Source organism: Nuphar pumila, chromosome 13 (assembly GCF_984573655.1).
Source record: "Nuphar pumila chromosome 13, dmNupPumi1.hap1.1, whole genome shotgun sequence".
NCBI lineage: Eukaryota > Viridiplantae > Streptophyta > Magnoliopsida > Nymphaeales > Nymphaeaceae > Nuphar > Nuphar pumila.
The window spans coordinates 54,217,859-54,242,556 of record NC_143261.1 but is presented as its reverse complement, the minus strand read 5'-3'; the positions used below and the strand labels follow the sequence as shown (position 1 = coordinate 54,242,556).

Genomic DNA, 24,698 nt, shown 5'->3' with positions numbered 1-24,698 from the left:
AGATTTTGTTGGGTCTTACACAAGAGTGAAGGCTCATTTGTTGAAGATACCAAGATATGGCATTTCAGCTTGCAGAAAAGTTGATGAGGCAATGCGAAGACAATACAAGAAAATACAAGAAGAATATGAGAAGAGAAAGGCAATGGCTGATTCTTCTGCAGTCAGTGTGCCATTTGCAAGCCACCAAGAAGATGCTGAAAAAAAAAGAAAAGTCAATGTAGGAGGTAGAGGAACGATACAAGCAGCATTCAATACATATGGAAGAGAAGAATTGAATAGAAAAGTTGGGAGGTATTTTTATTCTGGTTCACTCCCATTTAATGCGGTTAGAAATCCTTATTGGAAGGATTTAGTAACATCCTTGGCAAATTGTAATTTGAGTGGTTATGTGCCTCCAAGTTCAGAAAAAATACAAACCACACTTCTTGCAGAAGAGAGGGCAAATGTGGAGAGGTTGCTAGAAATTAAAAAATATTCATGGGAGCAAAATGGAGTTTCCATTGTGTCTGATGAATGGACAGATATTCAAAGGCGTCCATTAATCAATTTCATTGCTTGTTCGCTTAGTGGCCCAATATTCTTGAAAGCAGTTGATGCATCTGGGGAATATAAAAATGCAGAGTATTTGAAGGGATTGTTTATAGAAGTGATAAAAGAAGTGGGTGATCAGAAAGTGGTACAAATCATTACAGACAACGCTCTAGTTTGTAAAAGTGCAGCGTTGAGTTTGGAGAGTGAGTACCTTCATATTTTTTGGACTCCCTGTGTAGCACACAGCTTAAATCTAGCCCTAAAGAACATATGCAACCCCAAAGAAGAAGAAAATTCACAAGCATATGCTTTATGTTCATGGATTTAAGATTTAGAAAGAAATGTCAAAAGCATTAGGAATTTTGTTGTTAACCACCATCGTGCTAATGCTATATTTAATAGGCATTCTGATTTGAAATTGTTGAAGGTCGCTGAAACACGTTTTGCGTCCATCATTGTGATGATGAAGAGGATTAAAAGAGTGAAGAATGCTTTGATTAACATGGTGACTGATGAAAATTGGACATTCTATCGTGTTGATGATGATATGAAGGCTCAAGAAATTAAGAAATTCATTCTTGATGATGAGTTTTGGGACAGAGTGGTATACTTCCTTCAATTTACGCAACCTATTTGGGAAATGTTAAGAGAAGTTGATAAGAATAAGCCCATGCTTCACAGAGTTTATGAAATGTGGGATAATATGATTGAAAAAATACAAGTTATAGTTTTCATGCATGAAGGAAAAAATCCTGCATTGGATGATTCAGATTTTTTTAATCATATTCATTCAATTTTAGTCAGAAGATGGGATAAGAGCAACACTCCTTTGCATTGCATGACACATTCTCTTAATCCAAAATATTATGCAAATAAGTGGCGGGCTGGTGGTATTGGTCGTGTCCCTCCAAATTTAGACCCAGAGCTATCAAGACATAGAAATATGTGTATGACAAGACTTTTTCCAGAAGCATATCTTCTACATCAAGTCACACAAGAGTTTGGAAAATTTTCATCTTCGAGATTATATGCACCAGCATTATTCGCGAGAGAAGAAGATAATATAGATCCTATCACATGGTGGTCAACATTTGGATCAGAAACACCTCTTCTGCAACGTCTTGCATTAAGATTGCTATCGCAGCCTGCTAGTTCATCTTGTTGTGAAAGAAATTGGAGCACATATTCTCAAATCTACAACATGAAGAGAAACAAACTCACCAGCAAGCGTGCAGAGGATTTAGTATATGTTCATTCAAATCTTCGATTACTTTCGCGAAGCAATGATGAATACAGGTACTAATGTGCTCTCTTAGTTATTTGATTATTTCTTAGTTTTCATTTAAATATACTTGTATTGTATTTATCATTTTCAAATTGGGTTTATAATGCAGACAAGGAACATCCAAATTTTGGGATGTAAACCCAGAAGAGTGTGACTTCGAGGGAGAACATGAATTCAACGTAACAAACATGGAATTAGTTGAGCCCAGTATTCCTTCTAATGATGCATTTGATGATGAAGAAGAAAATTATTAGCATCCATTACTTCATCAGGATATACTTTGGTATGTAATTTAGTTCTTTTATGCAATACTTATTTGATTGATATTTAGGTCGATTTATGTAATTGCTTTACTTATTTGATTGATAATTTGATATTTAGGTTGATATATTGCATGCATGATGAATCATATTATGAGTTTATGACAATGTTTACTGTTAAATGTTAAATTGTTAAAACTTTAAAATCTTATATATATATATATAATTTTTTTTTTTACATTTTTGCCCCTGCCGCACCCCCGCACCCGGGTTTTTTGGAAGTGCCGAATCCCCGCACCCACACCCGCACCCATGTGACATAGCCGCCACCCCTCCCCCTCCCCCCCTCACAGGTAAGCCCTCTGTCTTCTTCTTTCTACTTCTTCTTCTTCCTTCTCTGCGTTCGTCGGAAGGCCGGTGGCCCCTGCCGTACCTTCCCCTCTCCCTCTGTATACTGGGAAGTCGACGGTCCCTGTCGTGCCTTTCCCCCCTCCCTCTGTCTGCTGGGAAGTCGGCGCCCCCCTAGCGTGCTCTCTCTCTCTCTCTCTCTTTGCCTGTGTTCGTCGGGAGGCCGACGGCCCCCCTATAACGCCCCAAAATTTTTAACCTTAATTATAGTTCAAATATTGAAATTTCGAGACCGATTTTTTTTATAAGTATAAGTAAATCAGATCTTATAATACAGAAACAATTTTTAAAAACGATTAAGACTTTGTGCGCGGTTATACTAAAGATAACAATCAAATCAAAATGTACGGGGTATATACATTTCAAACCACGTACAATATAAGACTGAAATATGAAGAGTTTTAATTTCATTTCAAATCAGAGTATGAAAAAAATACTTCAGTCTCTACATGATCAAGTACTTAAAACGAAAAGATCATGAATACCAAGATCACAAGGTAAGAGTGGACCCTCGAGGATGCACTTCGACCAACCCTTCGCTCTAACTACTCATCATACTTTACCTGCATTACTTGTCCTGCATTAAACAGGGTCAGACTCACTAAAGTATGGTAAAGCAACCAAAACTCAAACTTAAAGAAAACATATCAAGCATTTAAAGGTAAAGATATATTATTCATCAATCGTCAAGTGATAGACAAGATAACGTCCTATGAGTCATTTATTTCAAGCATTCGAACATAAAGCATTTAAAAGCATTTCATCACTTAATATTCTATTCAACCTTAACTCACGTAATAAAGCATAATCTATATGCATCTAAGACATTCAGATCATTGCATCATTTTCATATGCATTCATAATTCTTACAAACAATAAGTCAAATCACATTTGACCATTCCAACATGAAACACACGCACATACCTTATAAGTAATATAGTTAGATATTCATGATACACATCAATCATGATACACAGGTGCGATATATTTACTCAGAGAATCATAATGCAATCATTTGCAATGAAACTATGTAGGTGTGATGTATCGTTTACCTAATAAGTCAAAACTAGTCATTTGTAGGCGTGATGTGTCATTCATATATACGCTAACATAAGTGTCACAATCATAATCTCATATCAAGATCTAAAATTAATAAGGATCTGATTATCATATCTGAGTTCAATATATAATCATGCTATAATAGAAAAGTCAAATCTATAGATTCATAATTGACTATCTCAATCAACTCAGAAGATTATCACAATTCATCATAACATTTCATTTATTCATAATAAAGATTTACAAAATTCACGCCGGATCACCTGGTCTGGGAAATATACAACCTCACAAGGAGTTACCGCCCTAGACGGATGGTCTGCCTGGTCTTGGACAATGCACTTCCTCACAGGAATATGCCGTCTTCGTGGGCTACCCACTCTTGGACAATGCACTTCCTCACAGAGACTTACCGCTCTAGCCAGATTACTTAATATGATCATGCACACCCTCACAGAGAATCCTTTGGGAACAGTTCTTCAACGGGTGCCATATCCAATGAAAACTATTGTGATACATGCATCAATACAATTGACCACTCTCAGGGTCAATAGCCATCAACACGGGCATAAGCATGTATACAATCAAAGCATCACATCATACATCACTTCATATGGCATTAAAATTATAAAATCATAAAATCACACATTTAACCAATAAGGCTTCATGAACCAAAGTTCACTATTGAACTTAAACATTTATCGTATGCATTCATAATTTCATTTCACGTGACATTTCAATCATATCATACAAAAGCATATTATCCTACGCATCATATCATCGCCACAAAGAACATTGCACTTCGTAAATTGAACTTTGAATCATGCGTAAACAAAATATGAGTTCTATGCATGCATACGTGAACATGCACATTTCATAATACGAAGCAACTAAACCTCAACATACATAACTCCTAAGTAGTTCGAGATTTGCACACACGATAAAAGTCATATGCATTTTTCACCACATGAATCGTTATATCACCTTAGATATAATTGTGTAAGGGTTGGTCAAAATCTCATTGACCATCCTACCATACATCATACACATATATTTCTCAAGCAAACAAGACATACAAGTTTAAAATAATTTATAGCATTCGCATGCATTCTTCCATACAAGAATAAATGAGTCCATCGTATGATAAGACAATATATATAACATTTACATTATGCATCGAACACGACTTATACATATCCATAGTAGTTATATATGCACCATGTATCAAATTCATACAAACACACAAAGCAACATAGTATGCGCAAACCAAAGTATGATGACACATATTGCATATATATTATACATTCATAAGTGCACGGGTATTCAAACTAAACACACTCTATATTCCGCTAACTACAATCATGACAAGCATGATCTCCGAATTACAATCACAAGAGTCCTAGATATTCATAACTAAGTGAAGTGTGTGAGCATAACTTATATTTGCAATTCATTTAAATATTCAATGCAACGACATCATGCTTACACAATTAGTGCCTAAACATGCTCTCTACAAGTTCAATTAAGGTATTTTACCTTAATAATGTGAAGAACAATGAATCGAAACTCAAAAGACCGAGGAGTTTCGAAGTCCGCAAAGACTGCTACCCAAGCAATACAACGAACCTTTCGTGTACGATCGTAAATGCCAAAAACTCAAAAAATGCCAATTATAACAAAATTATCCAAAAATAGCAAATTACCCTATAAATCATTACCAAGAGTCAAATAACACACAAATACACTCCAATAATTTTCATGGGCATTGAAGTGGCGAGGAGCAGTGAGGGTGTAGTTCTGTCTCAACGGAAGTATGTTCTTGATTTATTAAAAGATACAGGAATGTTGGGAGCTAAACCAACAAATATTTCCATGGATCACAAAGTTCATTTATTGGATGAGGGGTCAAAACCTGTTGATAGCAAGAGTTATCGTTCACTGGTGGGAAAGTTATTATATGTGACAGTGACTAGACCTGATATTGCTTTGGCTGTAAGCAAGGTTAGCCAATTCGTGGACAAACCGACTGAGGTACACTGGAATGCTACAATGATGATACTCAGGTACTTAAAATCTTCTTCTGGAAAAGGGTTATTATTCAAAAAAGGGGGTACCCTGAAAGTAGTTGTTTACTCTGATGCTGATTATGCTGGGTCTGTAGATGATAGGAAATCTACCACAGGATTCTGTGTATTTGTGGGAGGTAACCTAATTTCTTGGAGAAGCAAACCGTGGTTGCTAGGTTGAGTGCCGAATCAAAATATAGGGCTATGGCCCAAACGGCAGCTGAATTAATGTGGGTTCGAACTGTGTTGACCGATCTTCAAGTGAAGATTTCATCATCTATGGTGCTGATGTGTGATAACAAGGCAGCTACATATACAGTCAATAATAAGGTATTTCATGAGAAGACAAAACATATTGAAGTATGGTTCAAGGTGGACATATCTCTACCAAGCATGTAATATCTGAGGATCAAGTTGCAGATATTTTTACAAAGCCTCTTGCCAGGCCCAGTTTCTCAAAATGTTGTGGCAAGCTGAGCATGATTGATATCTATGCTCCAGCTTGAGGGGGAGTGTTAAGATAAGTCGACCACTCTAAAGTAAACTTTATTTATTCTTAAAGTTGTTTTTGGTAATTTATAAATAATGAAGGACTCTAATGTAAATTTGCTCTCTTGGCTGATCTCTATTTAAACTAAAGGAGATTAGACCTAATTAAGTTTCTAAGTTCTTTCTTTCTCACGTTTCTGAGTATTTTTCTGAGTTTTTCCATTCTACAACTTTGAATGGGTTTACATGCACCACACCATCATTGATACCCAATTAAGCATGTTGTATGCTATGTCACACAGACTCTTCTAACAGGGCACTGCACCTGCGTCGCACCCGCACCCATGCGGGTGTGACACTTTGACACAACTTCCTTTGTGTTTGGTGAAGTCAACCACACTGAAGTCCATTTCTATCCAAAAGTAGATTCAATTAACCCTAATCAAGTCCATTTTTATCTATATTATGTATATAAATACATAAATGCACACAAATACACGTAGTGTTAACTTAAAACTGTTACAAATTATATATATATATATATATATATATATATATATATATATATATATCCTCCCCGCATCACCGCACCCAAGTTTTTTTAAAGTGCAGCATCGCCGCATCCGCACTCGTATCCGCAGCTGCATCCGCACCCGCACCCGTATCCGCAGCTGCATCCGCACCCGCACCTATGTGACATAGGTTGTATGCCTTCTTTAAATGTGCCTGGTGATTTTACATGCAAAGTAAATTTGATATACTTTACATTCAAACAAAATTCCATTCTAAAAAACAATTCAAACCAAATTCGCCACCCCCCACTTATTTATATGAAAGATCCATATTTTAAATGAATATACTCTTTAAATAAAATTTAAAACCTTGACTCATCCGAATCAAGTTTGGCCGATCCAAGACCAAGTCCCGAGAATGCCAACCATGGCCATCAGACATCTTGATTCACTAGTTCCTAAAAGTAACTTGAGACAGAATTCAAGAATAATTTGTATATCTAGTATGCAAAAATAAACATTGTAATTCTAATTTCTCAATTTTCAGGTTTCTCTCATTGGCTTATCATTAATAATGAGTCAAATCTAAACTATCTTGACATGAAATAGAAAGATGGATTATCATTAATAACGAGTCAAATCTAAACTATCTTGACATGAAATAGGAAGATGTATCTTGGTACTTGTTAGAAAAAGTCGGTTTCTTATAACAATAATGGGTATATGCAAATATTCTGATGGAGCCACACAATAACAGAATCACAGCTGTGCACTTTTCCCTTGGTATAGATAATAAAGCCCTCATTTTGTTTTGCCCAGTCGTTAGACTATTTCTGATATTTATCATTGAATTTAAGTTTCTTCTAAAATGTCTAAAGCATTTCGAGAATTCTCCATTTTGGATTTCGATGCTTAATTATTCTCGGTCCTTATATGTTCACTTTTGGTAGGACTATTCGTGCATTAAGTTCAGATAGAGGTAAAGTGGTTTCAGGTTCTGATGATCAATCCGTTATAGTTTGGGACAAGCAAACCTATCAGCTTCTAGAAGAACTGAAGGGCCACGATGCACAGGTTTGATCTCTAAAAAAATTTCAGTTCAAATGTAACCTATGCTTGAACATGCCTTTCATGCTTTCTGGATAAAATTTGTGGTTAGGCAATGGATTGGTCATATAATAATATATGGGTTTGCAAGATCATTGTGTTACATTAGCTTGCATGTAAAGTTTTCTCTATCATATTGTGTTTCTAGAAATCTAGGGGCCTGGACTATTTTATTATCATCCTTGTTCTTCCAACTATGTTCTCTATTTCAAAATATATTTCTTAAGTTGCTTCCTAAAGCAAAAACTTGTGAAAATATTGTAGAGAAGATAAGTGAGAAGCAATACATATGCAACAACTGATTGATGAATTTGAAATAAAATGACAAAAAATATAGAAACACAATGTTTCTTCATAATATGAATTGGCAAATTTCTTTACCAAACCTCTTGCAGCTCCTAGATTTCACTTTCTCTTGGACAAACTTTTGGTTATCCAACCATAAGTTTGAGGGGAAGTGTTAAATAATGTATAATTTTATTTTATTTTTAGTATTTATTGTACATGTATTTTTCTCTTTTTATTTTTATCTTTTTTGGACACTTTTAGGTTGTATTTGACTAGTCAACAGTTGACTAAGTCAGGAGCATTCCCCCCTCTTGACTGTATGATTAGTGTGTGATTCACAATCAATAAAATCATTTTTGTTCTCTTGTTGTTGAATACCCTTTTTTGGGTATTTTGTGTATGAACCTTTCTTGGTTCTTGTGAGTGTTCTTCTTTGATACTTTGGTTGGAGCTTTTTAAGTATTCATTGTTGGTAATCTAGGAGCTCATCTTCTTATAGTTCGTACATTTTCTTTGAGATAGTATAAATGAGACATATCCTTTTGGATGAATATGCTCTTTAGAAATGCCCATGCATCACATGCTTTTTTGAACTTAATAAAGTTGGTGGTGATCTTGAACTCCATGCTATTCATAAACCATGAGAGAATTTATGCATTGGTCGCCTCCCAATCCTCCATCTTCTCTTGATATTCTTTTAAGGATTTTTCCTTTTCTTCATCAGAGAGGGCTTTCACTTGATCCCCTTCTTTTTGTGTGAGCTTCAATTGAGGTTCGATAGTGGTTCCACTAATGAATACCCATAGTTTCTTCCCTTTAATGTAGTTTTTTGTAGTGGTTGACCACATTAAGTAGTTAGACTCATAAAGTTTGAATGAGATGACTTAAGATACCCTCTCGGCAATGATCACGATCTACGTAGGAGCGATGACTTGAATATGATTACCAACAAGAGAGCTCAAACAATACAAGTTTTAAGTTACAAGAGCCTGATACTATGAAATGAAATGACAAAAATATAGAAACACAAGCACAATAGGAAATATGCCAAGTATAACGAATCAAGAGCCTTCAATTACGAACAAAGTATCCACCAAAGATCCAAATGGACAAGCACAAAAGTGGCCACTAAGGGTACACTCACAAGACCCACAAAGGGCACACACAAGAAGGCTCAAAATGTAAAAAATATATATTTTATTGATCACACAAAACACAAGAAGCATTACAAATAGTGAGGGGGTTCACCCCTTTTTATATACACCAAAGAGCTCTAAATAGAGACGTTGGAGCTAGTCCTACGGCTCTATTTCTAGTCGTTGGACTAGCTTCAACGACTAGTCAAACTAGTCAACTTTATGTTGACTAGTTTAAAAGGAACAAAATTAAATAAAGAAAAAAATAAAGGTATTTAGAACAATAATATACATATATATACATATATAATACATCTATATATACATATTTTATATATATATATATATATATACATTATATGTATATACAATTTAACACTCTCCCTCAAATTTACGATAAAATGACAGAAAGTTTGCCTAAAGGGAAGTGAAATCTAGGAGCAGTGAGAGGTTTGGTGAAGAAATTTGCCAACTAATACTCTGATATAACATAGGGCAGATCAGTATTGCCATGTAGATATTCCTCTCGTACATAGTGGCATTCTATCTCGATATGTTTAATTGCATTCATGAAATGTATAGTTGCTAGCAATGTAGATCGTACTTTTGTTGTTCGAGCACATTCATGAGGCTTCGATTACTTGAACTCCCATATCAGCCATCAATTTTTTGAGTCAGACCACCTCCATCGTTGTGGTAGCCATAACCTAGTATTCAGCTTCAGTTGATGAGTGAAACCTGCTCTTTTTGGCACCGTCACGAAATTAGAGATTCACCTAAAAAGACATAAAAACCCATAGTTGAGTGTCTGTTATTGGGATCACCTCTCCAGTCAGCATCAGTATAAGTAATTAAATATAATGTAGATGAAGCAGACAAGTGGCCTCGAGAAAGAGTAGTCTTAATCACTATCACTAATTTTGCTGATATATTAAAAATATTGTAATATTATCGGCTATTTCAAGGTAGTCGATAATATCAGGAATATATCGTGATATTTTCAAAATATTTCCAAAGATAAAATATCGCGATATTTAAATATATATATATATATATATTAAGTTTGCATTTCCTATTTTTTTATATTTTAAAACCTTCAAAACATATTTCTTTATATTTTTGAAAAAAATAATAATGCAAAACTTATTATTTTCTTAGCTTTTTTGTTGTTATTTATATTTTTTCTAATTTTTTAAACTCCCGAGATTTTCCCATGTTTTTGAGATTTATCAACTTTTGAAAATCTCTTCGAGAAATACCCTCACCGATAAATTACCTTTAACGATACAGGTGACTATTGTCTTAATATATCTAATAATACGCAAAATCAATCTCTTCTCTTCCATAGTTAGTTCTTCTAGAGTTTCTACTATGCAAGGAACACCTCCTCTATGAAGAAGAGTCGATTTAATCTCTTCAAATTCGAGTTTAAGCTCATTTACAAAAGTATAAAAGTGTTTCGAGTTGATTTTTTTTTCACGGAGCTCTATGCCAAGTGGACAATGCCACTTAGGCTCTAGACAAGCTAATTCATCCCAAGAGAGAGAAAGAGCATTGTAGTATTCTCTTATGCTCATATCTCCTTGAGTCATGATCCTCACTTTCTTTTGGAGGTTACATATATGAGCTACATCTCTTAGAGAATATATATCTTGGAGATATTTTCAAGCATAACTAGCAAATTCAAACTTTGCTAAACTAGAACTTTTTTTTTATTTCAACCCATCCCATGATTTTGGAATGACCAATCTTCCACCCCTTCCATCTCTTTTCGTAGTCGGCAATGACTTTATTCATTTCTTCTCCTTGAAGTGCAACTTTTTTTCCATTTTCATTCCTGGTATGCACACACTTTGGTTCTTTCTCGGATCTGTCCACAAAGCCCCATAGAACCTTTTTCCAAATTTGATGCTTAACTATGGATGCCCAGATCACGTAGTTTTTCGTTGAGTCTCACTGGCATGGTGACAATCATTTCTCGTTCATCCTGTAAGTTTTTCTCTTGTACCTGTCTTGTGAGAAAGAGAAGAGAAGAAGAAAAGAGAGGCTACGGCTGTCACGATTTCAATTAAAGAAATCGTGACCTAAACATGTATTTAAGCTTATATTACACTATGGGTCAGGTCTGGTATATATATCCAGACCTGATAACTAAAATACATCTTTACATACATGGACGGTGACATGGATCGGGTCGGATCCTGCACCTTTTTCACCCCTCCTCAAGTTGATCATGGTTTTGGACCATGAACAACTTGCTTTTAAGCATCCAAAAGCGATCCTTGGTTAACCCTTTTGTAAATATGTCTGCAACCTGTCTTTCAGTACTGACAAACTCAGGTTCAATCTCTTTTTCTTCAACTTTCTGTCTCACAAAGTGTTGGTCGATCTCAATGTGTTTGGAACGACTGTGATGTACTGGATTGAATGACATATTGATAGCACTTTGATTGTCACAGAGCAAGGTAGTGTGGCAGATCTTTTCTCCTACTTCAGTTAGAAGATGCCTGATCCATGTGACTTCGGCAGTGGCAGCAGCCATGGATCTATATTCAGCCTCAGTGCTTGATCTAGCGATAGCTTTTTGTTTTCTACTGCTCCAAGAGACTAAATTTCTTCCAATGAAGGCACAATATCCTGATGTAGATCTTCTTTCGTCGGGATCTCCTGCCCAGTCTGCATCACAATATACAGTAATTTCGTGCTCGCTTTGGCCATGAGACTGTGGTAAATATATCAATCCATCCCCAATAGTCCCTTTCAGATATCTAAGGATCCTCTTGACCGCTTCCATATGTCCAGTACGTGGCGCATGCATAAATTGAGACACTTGATTGACTGAATAAACAATATCATGTCTAGTGAATGTGAGGTATTGTAACATTCCTATTATGCTGCGATACCTGGTGGAGTCATCACACAGATCTCCATCATGAGCATTAAGTTTTTGATGAAGTACACTCGGAGTTCCTAGAGGTTTGCAGTCTTTCATGCTTGTCTTGCTGAGAACATCTACGGTGTACTTGTGTTGAGTGAGTGTCAATCCATGAGCCTGGTTGTCAACTTCTACACCAAGGAAATAGCGTAGAACTCTAAGGTCTTTCATTTTGAACCTTTGACCTAATAAGTCTTTTATTTCTTGAATGTGGTCCGCAAAGTTTCCTGTGATGATAATATCATCGACATAAATTAATAATAGAGTGGTCACAGACTGACTTTTAAAGATAAATAATGAGTGGTCCAGTATGGAACGTGAAAATCCATGTTTCTGAATCTCAGATGAGAAGCTATCAAACCAAGAGCGAGATGCTTGCTTCAGGCCGTAGATGGCTCTTTTTAACCTGCATACATGGGTTTTACAATTTTGTTCTTGATATCCAGGGGGTTGTTCCATGTATACCTCCTCCTTCAAATCCCCATGTAAGAATGCATTTTTAACATCAAGCTGACTAAACTTCCATCCATGTTCAACAGTCAGGGAAATGATAATTCGAATCGTTCCCATTCTTACAACCGGACTAAAAGTCTCATCATAGTCTTGCTCTGCTTCTTGAGTGAATCCTTTTGCTACAAGCCTTGCTTTATATCGTTCAATGGTTCCATCTGGCTTGTACTTGATTTTGTAGACCCATTTGCATCCGACAACATTTTTGTCAGGTGGTCTGGGAACAACTTCTCATGTTCCACATTCATGCAAGGCTTGCATTTCATCATTCATGGCTTCTACCCATTTCATAGAAGTTGCTGCCTGATAATACATGATGGGCTCTTCATCCTTACTGATGGCAGTTAAAAACAATTGAAAATCCAAGGAGAAGTTGTTATAACTAACCCACCTGTCAATAGGATGCCGTATGCGGTTTGATTTTCTGACTGCGAGGGTATGAGAAGGAGTAGGATTGGCGGTTGAGACCTGATCTAAATGACTTGATGTTGTCGGTCTCTGTCTGGAATAGACAATGCCTTTGTATCTGCCCGGTACTTCCTCTGCATTCTGTGACCCTGACTTCCCAATGTTCTCAAAAACCTCTTCTTCTTGTTGCACGCAATCTGAGGAACATGTTTCATTGGAGCCAGCAAAAAGTTCTGAGCTTAGCCAAGGATGGTAAATTTCAGTTGGCATACTCGTTGTGTTAGCTCCGTGATCAAAATTTTGTTCATCAAAGACAACATTTCTTGAGGTTCTGATACGTTTGTTGGTGGGATCATAACACCTATACCCTTTGTAGTCATCTGCATATCCCACAAATCTGCACTTTTGAGCTTTGTCTTGAAACTTGTTTCTCAGTGACTGATCGATATGCACATAGCAAACACATCCAAAAACACGCAGATCATAATAACTAGGATAAGTTCCAAAAAGACAGTGATAAGGAGACTTATTTTCCAGAATAACCATAGGCAGTCTGTTTATCACATGCACGACAGAATGGAAGGCTTCTGTCCATAAGTTGATGGGAAGATTACTGTCATGAAGCATACTCATGGCACTTTCAACGATATGCCTGTGTTTTCGTTCAGCAATTCCATTTTGTTGAGGGGTGTGAGGACAGGACACCCTTCTTCCTATTCCATTACTTTGGAGAAAAGATATAAAATCACGGGATGAGAATTCCCCACCTCCATCACATTGGAAAAATTGAATGGACTCAGAAAATTGATTTTTGACAAGGGAAAAAAAATTTTGAAACAAAGAGAAGACTTCCGACTTATTTTTTTATGAAATATATCCAAGTGTATCGAGTATAGCTATCAACAAAGATTAGATAGTATTTGCTCCCAGATCCAGAGGCAATTGGGGCTGGTCCCCATACATCAGAACAGATTATCTCAAAAGGTTTTGAAGCTCTCTTATTAATGGAATGAAAAGGCAATACATGACTCTTGTAGGAAAGACAACTGGAACATTTGTGACTGTTCTCATCCCTATTTAGACTTTCTTTTGGAATGAGATTATTAGATACAAGTTTCTCAATGAAATGACCCCCACAATGTCCTAATCGACTATGCCATAAGAATGGCTTATTACATTCAGAAATACTAAAAACATTAGCAGAAGAGGATGAACACGACTCTAATGAAGGCTCTGAATTCAGGTGGACAGGGCGGACAGTATGACAAGGAGCTTCTTCAAAGACATACATATTGCCTCGTCTCTTTCCTTCAACGAATGTTTCCCTCGTGCGAAGGTCCTTGACCTGCACAGAGAAGGGAGTAAATTCAACTGAAGCATTATTATCATCAATAAGTTTGGAGACAGAGACAATATTTTTCTTAATGTCAGGAGCATGAAGAACGTCAGAAAGAGTAAGAGTGGAATGTGACATGGGAATGACAGTTTTTCCAACATGAGAAACAGGATGGTGGGATCCATCTCCAGTGACAATCTTACTTTTTCCAAAATAAGGAATGGGGTTAGAAATCTTACCTGCATCACCTGTTACATGAGTCGCTGCCCCTGAGTCGACAAACCTGGTGCCTTCATCGCTCTGCTTCAATTTCAACTCTGACAAGGCAGATATCAACAAATCTTTAATCTCTTCACTGCTTGAGAACTTCCTTTTGTTTTCTGTTTGTGGACCCTTTCCTTTATTCTCTGGATTATGCCAACAATTCGCCTTGATATGCCCCTTTTTATTACAAAGGAAGCAGGTAGGAATGGATCTTGACCCCTGCGCATGAGCTAACATATTTGGAGTGGGAAGCAAACCACGCCCTTCGTGTCCACTTCGTCCTTGTCCTCCTCGTCCGCGTCCTCTACCATAAGACACCCCTGTGGCAAAAACTTCTTGAGAATTTGTGTGAACATGAGATTCCTCAGAGAACCCTTTCAGAGTCATCTCATACTGAATTAATTTTGCTCGCAACTCATCAAAGGTAGGAAGAGCAGGGAGACATAATAGGGAAGTGACGATCATGTTGTAGTCGGATCCCAATCCACTCAGAGTTTGTTGTACCATATCGCTGTCATTCACCGCGCATCCTATAACCGCAAGTTGATCTGTGATAGTCTTCATCTTGTTCAGATATTCCATGATGGTCATGGAATTTTTTCTCAACATCTGGAATTCCCTCTTGAGGAAAACCATTCTCGCCTGCGAAACTTGTGAATATGTTTGAACCAATTTTTCCCAAAGTTGCAGAGCAGTACAGTTGTCGGGGATGACAACAAGGACCTCTTGGGACAAGGTGGAAGTGATGTATGCAACCACTGATTGATCTTTCCTTTCCCAGTTGAGGTAGTCAACATTCTTGACATACACAATTGAACTTACTCCTTTGTCGTCTTTTTCTTCTCTCGTAACAAATTCGAGTGAGACGGGAGTGGTTCCATCAAGGTGACCTAAGAGACCTTGACTCCTTATAAATGGAATAATTTGCCTCTTCCAAATCAAGAAGTTTGAGGTAGTTAACTTTTCAGAAACGAGTTGAGTGAGAAAACTTGAGGAAAGATTGGAAGAAGAGGAATGAAGATCCATGAAAAAAGAATTTTAACAGGAAAGTATTCACGAAGTGCCCAGTCTACAGCCAGAGAGATTTGTTGATCGCCCTTTTTTTTTTTTTGCGGCTGTGCAACTTTCGAGAAACTAGTGATCAGAAATTTTCGGATTCAAAAGGAGAACCAGATCCAAAAATTATATTTATGGGGTTTATGATTAACACGATAACAAGTTCTGAACAACTCACGTTGAACTGAATTTAAACTTGACTGTGTTTTCAGACAGAACACAAATGAGTATGATATCAACAAAGGATGGGATATACGAATATCAGATTGATAACAAGGAGGAATGGCCTGCAGCCACTAGATGGATTAGATGTAGATCAGAAATCTGATATAAAAAAAATTGGACAGTATATAAAAGGGAAACTAATCAGAGACTTAATATATCAGATTTGATGCAATCTCACGCACATATCTGAATATTTCGGTTCAAGTGAGAAAATAAGAATATGCAGAGGTGGAGTATTTCAGACGAAGAAGAAGATGGGTCGGTTTTGGGGATTCAGGTGAAACAAGGGATTCACGTGAATACAGAAGGTGAAGTGATTCAGATCTGGTGCAAAACCACAACCAGATCTAAATGTTCCAGATGAAGAAGCAGATGGGTTGATTTTAGGGATTCACGTGAAACGTGAATCCTTCCAAAAAAACAAAGAGAAGAGGTGGAAGGAATAAGAACCTTTCTTGATTGAAATAGTCAGGTCGCACCTTTTTGGAAGCCACTTCAAACCCTACGTGGATCTTGGCTCTGATACCATGTAAGTTTTTCTCTTGTACCTGTCTTGTGAGAAAGAGAAGAGAAGAAGAAAAGAGAGGTTGCGTCTGTCACGATTTCAATTAAAGAAATCGTGACCTAAACATGTATTTAAGCTTATATTACACTATGGGTCGGGTCTGGTATATATATCCAGACTCGATAACTAAAATACATCTTTACATACATGGACGGTGACATGGATCGAGTCAGATCCTGCACCTTTTTCACATCCTCCGTAGATACAAGAAGAGAAAGAGAGAAAAAGATAGAGAGATAGAAAGGGAAAAGAAGAGAATGAAAGTGGAGTTCTTTTGGGCACCACGAGTCCATGATCACACGATCGACGATCTTACGTCTACACGAACAAGCTTTACCACGATTAAAATTGCAATGGCTTTGATACCATGTAATGAGATCAAGAGGTCTCCACACACCTCAAACAAGAGGCAAATACAAACCCACAAAAGGGGCACAAGCACAATAGCCACTTAGGGGCTGAAAGGAATACACACAACATAAAAATATAATCTTTATTCAATATCAAATGCATAGAAAATCATGCTAAACAAAGGGGCTCAAGGCCCATATTTATACACAAGAGGAGAGTGAGGAGCTCTCAAAATATAGTTGTTGGGAGCTCCCAACGGTTATAAAATGCCCTTGACAATATAACAAATGCCAAAAAGGCCAAAATAAAGATAAAAATAAAAGAAATAAAAAAGCAGTTCCCCTATTGGGTTGTTCCTATTACAAGTGTCAAAAAACCAAAATACCCCCGAAGGGTAAAACATATTACATGCACAGTATATATATAAGTAACACGTACATTATAACAGTGCCTAGCCCTTTATGGCTTTTTGTATCTTGCTCATTAGTGGCTTCTTACATGTGTGGTTGTGCACTCTTTTTAGCCCTTTGTGACATCTCTTTTTTGTACTTGTGTTTCATTACATTGCTACGTGAACTCCCGGGTCTTCTAGCAATTGTCTCAACCATACTAGTTCAAAAGTCGTAGTAGCCATGGCACGATATTCAGCTTCGGTAGAAGATAGGGACACCTTTTGCTGCTTTTTGCATTTTAAGGATATCAAATAATCACTTACAATACACAAAATCCAATGGTTAAGCATCGATCATTCACATCTCGTCCCCAACTAGAGTCACAATATGCAATAACATCTAACGGAGAGGAAGATAATAAAAACATAGCATGATTAATAGTATTTTTAACATATTTAACTATCCTCATTACAACACTCATGTATTTTAGTGGGGGGTGTTGGAATTGACTAGCAACATGAATAACATGTGCAATATCAGGACAAGTAATAGAAAGGTAAGTTAAGCCCTCAATCATTTGACGATATAGAGTTGGATCATTCAGAGGTTCTCCATCATCTTTCTTTATTTTTGCATTGATGACCTCTGGCGTATCAACTTGCTTATCTTCAATAAGCCCTGATCTTTCTATTATCTCTGTTGCATACTTAGTCTGAGATAAAAAATACTCGTGGGGTGAATAAGCTATTTTAATTCTAAGAAAATGACAAAGAAAACGAAGATTTGTCGTATCATAATTGGCCTTGAGAACATCTTTGATATGACTAACTCTATGTTTATCACCTCATTAAATGATCATATCGTCCACATAGAGGACTAAAATAACTATACCTGCATCAAAAGACTTAACAAACAATGCAGTATCAGTGTAACAAGATTTAAAGCCTAGTTGAATTATCACATTGCTAAAACGATCATATCAAACCTTAAGGGCTTGTTTCAAACTATACAAAAGCTTTCGCAAGCAAAAAACTTTTTCATGTGTCAACCCTAATCCGGGGGAAGGTTCCATATAGACTTTTTCATTAAGGCTTTCATTAAAAATACATTTTCAACATCTATTTGAAAGATAGGCCATTTTCTAATAGACGTTATAGTAATGAGAGTTCTAACTTTGATCATCCCAGCTACTGGGGCAAAGGTTTCTTCATAATGTATTTCATATTTTTTACTGTACCCTTTAGCCACTAACCTAGCCTTGTATCTTTATAATGTTTCATCACTCTTGGTTTTAATTTTGTAAACCTATCTACATCTTATAATTTTCTTTCCTATAGGTAAAGATTGAATCTCCCAAGTTTTTTATTTTTCTAAGGCTTCTAATTCACTATTTATAGTTTTAATCCACTCTTGATGATTTTTATCTTCATTATAGGAAGATGGTTCTACGTAGGAATGAATGGTCATAAGACTTGCTCTATAGTTATGTTCAAATGATTCATAAGAAACAAACCTACTAGGTGGTTTAGATATCCTCATAGATAACACTAGATTGGTCTATGTTTTGACTTTGGGAATACCTTTCTAATGCACGTAGAGGATGGTTCTCAATACGATGAGTATAAACTTGCATTTAATTGTGAGGTTCAACTATATTATTTAGAATATTATTGTTATTTTCATGTGCATCATAAGTATCATCATTGTCACTCGTGCATACCATGAATATCTTTGTTATCATTCATATTATCATCAACAATATCATTAACATTATCATGCTCTTTAACTAAATGAAACAAGAATGAGTACTCACAAGGTTTCTCGGACATAATTTTATCAAAGGAATTTTCCTTTTCAAGAAAAGTCACATTTCTTGAAACATAGAGTTTGTCCTTTTCAATATCATTTTTGGTTTTCGACATAACCTACGAAAGGAATGACTTTGGCGGAAAACTTATCGTTTTTGTTAGTAAGGACAAAACATTTACAACCAAAGATTCTCAATATTTTATAATCAGGAGAAATTTTAAACTATTTTTTCATAAAAAAATATTTTTGAGAATGCTTGAAGGTATTTTATTAATTAAATAGATTGAATTTTTTTTGGAATATTTTTTAATATGGGAAGAGTCCTAGTTGTTTCAATAATGTGCCAATTTCCTTTCGGCTAAACCATTTTGTTGTGGGGGTATATGGGCAAGATTTTTGGTAAATAATTTCATGATCGTCAAGATAATCTTTGAAATCATTTAATAAGAATTCTCCTCTGGAATCAGATCTAATAATTTTAATAGTAACTTTAAATTGATTTTTGGCATAACTATAAATTTTTTAAAAACAGTCAAATTCTTCATATTTAAGTCTAAGAAAATAAATCCATGTGTGTCTACTATAATCATCCACAAATATGACATAATATGATACTCCTCCTTTAGACATAATCGGTGTCGGTCCCCATACATCCGAAAGTATTAACTCAAATAGTTCTTTAGAGATAAAATGACTAGGTCAAAAAAGTAAAGATTTCATTTTTTTCAAGAATACAATCTTCACAAACCAAGTCTTTTCCATTACAATTTTCAAGAAAATGAAGCAAATACAATTTTGACATGCTTGGATGTCCTAATCTCCTATGTCAATTTTCTATGCCCTTCTTTTCAACAAAATTACAAAAAACTTGATTAGATAATTTTAAATTCTCCATGTAGTAGAGATCCTCTTCTATGGCCTCGCCTAGTCGGCTTCTCAGACCGGAGATCTTGCACCAAGTAACCACTAGATGAAAAAAAGATGCTACATCCATGGTTGACAATTTGTGAAACGGATAAGAGATTTATATTCAGTCGGCCCTGCCTTTTCCCTAGAAGAGATGAGCCGTTACTGGTCCAACCATGGTCATTCATTGGTTGACCTCATGTCAAGAACTCGTGTCCATCCATGGTGGTACTGGAATTACATTAGGAAAAGAAAGAATAGAAATTTAATGATGATTTAATGAAGTTGCAACAATAGGACACTGCTGCACAGAGCATCATAAACTAAATAGAGCATTTTTTTGAGAAAAAAGTAGAGAAAACTAGATGTTAAGAGTCACTTTGCATGCCGTCTATCTTACGCAGGTTATGACTGTATATGTAGTTGTGGATAGAGCAGATAAATGCCTCAAAGCCTTCAAAATATCTTGAATCTTTCAAGTTGATGGATATGATGGGGTGGGCTCTGTCCACTAATATGACGAACTGAGATTGCATCTTGGATGTACTTTTGTGTATGTTAATTTTGGTCTTCTCATTTCAGGTCAGTTGTGTGAAGATGCTTTCAGGGGAGCGTGTCCTTACGGCTTCACATGATGGTTGTGTAAAGATGTGGGATGTCAGGACAGATACTTGTGTCGCTACAGTTGGTCGTTGCTCAAGTGCAGTACTTTGCATGGAATATGATGATTCTACAGGAATACTGGCTGCTGCTGGAAGAGATCCGTATGTAACCAGACAATATACATGCTTTTGTAATATATCTTGATTTTATTTAGGTGCACATTCTCTGTCATCATCATCATCATCATCATAAAACCTTCTCCCAACTAAATGGGTCTGCTTCCTGAGTCATGTTTCTCCATTCTTTTTTTTCCAAGTGCTACAACCTCAGTCAGCTTACAATTTTTCATATCACCTTTTACTGCTTCCTTTCAATCTTCCAATGGTCTTCTTTTCCTAATTTATTATGCTTATGTTTTTCAAGCTTTCTTCATGGTGTCATAGTCAGTCTCTGCATATGTCCAAACCATCTTTTATAGAATGCACTCTGATATGTACACATTTTTATGTCAATTTTAATTTGAATTAATGATGTACAAGGGTTGCAAATATTTGGGATATCCGGGCTGGAAGGCAGATGCAAAAACTTGTGGGGCATACAAAATGGATCCGGTAAACTCACTGAAATATTAATTATATTCTATACTAGCTAGGTTCCTTTTGAAATAATATTGACTTCTTACCCAAACATGCAGGTCACTTAGAATGGTAGGAGACACTGTAATTACTGGTAGTGATGACTGGACTGCTAGAATGTGGTCAGTTTCTCGTGCGACATGTGATGCTGTATTGTCATGCCACGCAGGCCCTATTTTATGTGTCGAATACACACCATCAGACAAAGGCATAATTACTGGTGGGTGATTTTGTTCTTTTACTAAGCATTTTAAAGAGAATATACTCATGCATATAATATTTGTGAACCTAGGACAATGTGACTGAATGACTATTTTATTGTATACAGGTTCTACTGATGGATTACTGCGCTTTTGGGAAAATGAAGAAGGTAAGCCTTTTTTTTTGGTCTGTATATTGGTATACAGCATAATCTCATATATTGATTTCATTTCACAATATGTTGGTTGAGAAAGAAGTTTATTTAGATGAATGCTTCAGAGAATGTTTAGTTTTAAAATATGATTTCTGCAACTAGATAACGTGCTCTGATCCATGGTAACTTTAGGATCCCCCAGTGTCTTTGGAGCTCTTTTCCAAACACACACAAGGGTGGGGGGAGGAAGGTGGTTGTTGAGGTTTGTGGTTTCTTTGTTCTCTAACTTTTGAACTTTAGGTTATGTTGTAATCATAATGTTCATCCGCTTTTGATGCTAATAACAACCTTCTAAGGTTATCAGGATAATGTACTGCACTGGAGTATTTAGTACAGGTTAACAGCTGAGACATGACCTGGGGTAGGTTAAAGCATGGCTTGGCTCATCCCCTATTTGTCCTTTTAAAGTTTCTCTTGGGCGATATTCATGCTTAGTTATTAGATGAGCCATCGAAGAAGGCAAGTTGAGGTTGAAACAATCCTGTTTCATACAAGTTTGAATTTTTGATAATTTGGAATCAGTTGGATCTTCCTATTTCTGCCACTAGTTTTGCTAGCTTGTTCAACAAAGTAGGCTGGATTTTGTTCCTAGGTTAACAAGCTTCGAAGCCTGACTGATTCACTGAGTTTAATAAGCTAAAGTTGTTGGACTTGATCTTGGCATACTTTGAGCTCAAAGTCACCAAATAATTTGATATTCTCAATTTATTGTGTTTTTTGAGGACTTCTTTAAAACATGTACTCAAAATGTAACAAAGGCTTGCACCTCATGGGTTGAGGTGCATGCCTCAATGAGAATTATGCTTTGGCCCTACGCTTCGAGGCATGAAGCATACTCCTCGCCCTGAGGCGTACACTTCATGTCTCAAACCATAGGTACTTAACAACATTGCATGTACTCAAGAACATCACATAAATTCATATTTTATTAAAATGAAAATATCATGATATTTTCCTTAAAAATCAATTTTTTGTTTTTCTTGGTCACCTTTTTTTTATTCAAAGTATTTGAGGATTTTCGTGATATTCAGAAGGCTTGATTGCATGAAAGATAAGTCTTTTTTTAAACTAACTTTTTACATATTTATGCAGGAGGAATACGATGTGTGAAGAATGTGACTATTCATTCTGCTTCCATCCTTTCTATTAATGCTGGAGAGCATTGGATTGGCATTGGTGCTGCAGATAATTCCATGTCTCTCTTCCATCGGCCTCAAGAAAGATTTGGCAGTTTCTCTGGCCCTGGATCCAAGATGGCAGGATGGCAATTGTATAGGACTCCACAACGAACTGTTGCTATGGTATTGTTTCTCTCCTGCGTACTTTGTTTTTATCATGTCAAGTAGCCGATCTTTTGTTCTTCTATTATAGATTTGCAATTTTTGTTGTTCACGTTTCTTGAATGATACTTTCCGTCCCAGAAGACATGAATTTTCATGATACATGGGATTGTTTGTGTCATCTTACGCCTTGAAATGATGGCATGTGGATGTTTTCTTGAACCCGTAAGCTATTGATTCACACAGAGCTTTGTATTGCTTCATTATTACTTGTCAATCAAACTCCCCTTGTTACTCTTACCACATGCATGTTCCTCATATTCATTTCATTTTATTTAATTGTATTATTTTGTCTAGACCAATCACAATTTACAAGTTTTTCATCATCATGAAGTGGGTTCTTGTGACTGATTCTGACACTTGCTGTACTTGGGTAGTATGCTAATACATTCCAACTATAAAAGTCACATATAAAAGGGAAGCTGTGAAATAAGCAGTGTCAGTATTCACAGATGTGCAGATGGAACTTGGTTCATGATTCATGCATAGATGACCTGGGGTTTCTTTTAAAGTGTTTTCCAGTTAGATTGATATACTAAGTTTCTTTTCTTATTGATGTTTTATGCTTCTACTATGCAGGTCCGATGTGTTGCATCTGACCTTGACCGGAAGAAGATATGCAGTGGAGGCCGCAATGGACTTCTCCGGCTTTGGGAAGCTACTATCAACATATAAGTGTATCTTGGTGATTGTTGGTAACTTGTGTGTATGTGTTGGAGAGAGAGAGCGCGAGAGTTTTGTAGGCGTTACAAGTTGCAAAATGGTAAACATGTATTTCAATGGTCGTGCCTTTTTCGTACCCCATATATCTCTAAATGTTTTTCCATCTATAAAGAGCTTGCTTTTCTTTTTTTATTTTTGGCTCACGGAAAAAAACCCATCACCAGCCGGACATTGGTAGGCTTCTTGTTGGTAAAGCCTTTGAGGTCCTCCTTGCCACTGGGGAGTACACTCAGCTTTGACCTTGTAGCAAGGGTCGTTCCCTGTGGATTTCGAGTTCATGATAAGTGGCTCCTACTAGATGAGGTGAGTCCTTGTGGGCATTGCTTTGCAAATGAGAGTCTACCATAAAAACTTGGCCCTACTAAAAAGTGCCTCAAGGCCTGAGCTGGGTGTACTTATCCCTAGTTAGCAAGGGAGACCTGGGATTTTTACACCAATGAGCTTCGAGTGAGTAGGTGGTTTTATCCGATTATGCAGAACCTCAATGGTTTTGGCTTGTTAGAGAGAGAGAGAGAGAGAGAGAGAGAGAGAGAGAGAGAGAGGTTTCCAAGTTCATGAGAAAAATGTTTCTAGTGCAGCTGTCACCAGGTTCATAAAGCAACTTGAAGACCTGGCTTTGTAATGTAAGAAGCCTTAACTGCAAAGTCACAGATCGATCCACAGATGCAATTTTTCTTGTGCTGAATTTTCAGCTACTGAAAGTCAGGTAAATAATATAAGACATTTGAATGAGGTATGTCCAAAATTTCCCTTTGCAAATCCTATTAAGTGCAAACTATGGTCCGAATAAATCATTTAAAATTTATTAAGAAAATTAAAAAAATGCATAAAAACTAAAATAGCCTGGTTTGTTCGCCAGAAATAGGCATTAAAAATGAAAAGTATTGTGATAAAATCATGATATTTTCATTAGACTCATAATAGATGGTATTTTGAAAATGCCACTATATTTTACCTGCTCAAGACAATGACTAAATTATGGTGTTTTTTGGTGATATTGTCGACATCTATCACTACAAGTACAACAAATAGCCGCAACAACAGGGCAAGCAGTATCTTCCATAACGCAGGACCAAGACTGAATTCC

General features: G+C 36.4%; 1 protein-coding gene across 1 annotated transcript in view; it reads left to right on the top strand.

The window, feature by feature from the left end:
- Positions 1-23,692, top strand: part of LOC149818432 (DENN domain and WD repeat-containing protein SCD1-like) — a 91,043-nt gene extending 67,351 nt beyond the window's left edge. The window contains exons 7-13 of the mRNA XM_089986216.1: positions 7,558-7,681; positions 20,478-20,659; positions 21,038-21,109; positions 21,193-21,353; positions 21,462-21,503; positions 22,641-22,849; positions 23,468-23,692. Coding sequence (XP_089842342.1) covers positions 7,558-7,681; positions 20,478-20,659; positions 21,038-21,109; positions 21,193-21,353; positions 21,462-21,503; positions 22,641-22,849; positions 23,468-23,563 — 886 coding nt within the window. The 3' untranslated portion in view covers positions 23,564-23,692. The remainder of the gene's footprint in view (positions 1-7,557; positions 7,682-20,477; positions 20,660-21,037; positions 21,110-21,192; positions 21,354-21,461; positions 21,504-22,640; positions 22,850-23,467) is intronic.
- Positions 23,693-24,698: the final 1,006 nt, after the last annotated feature.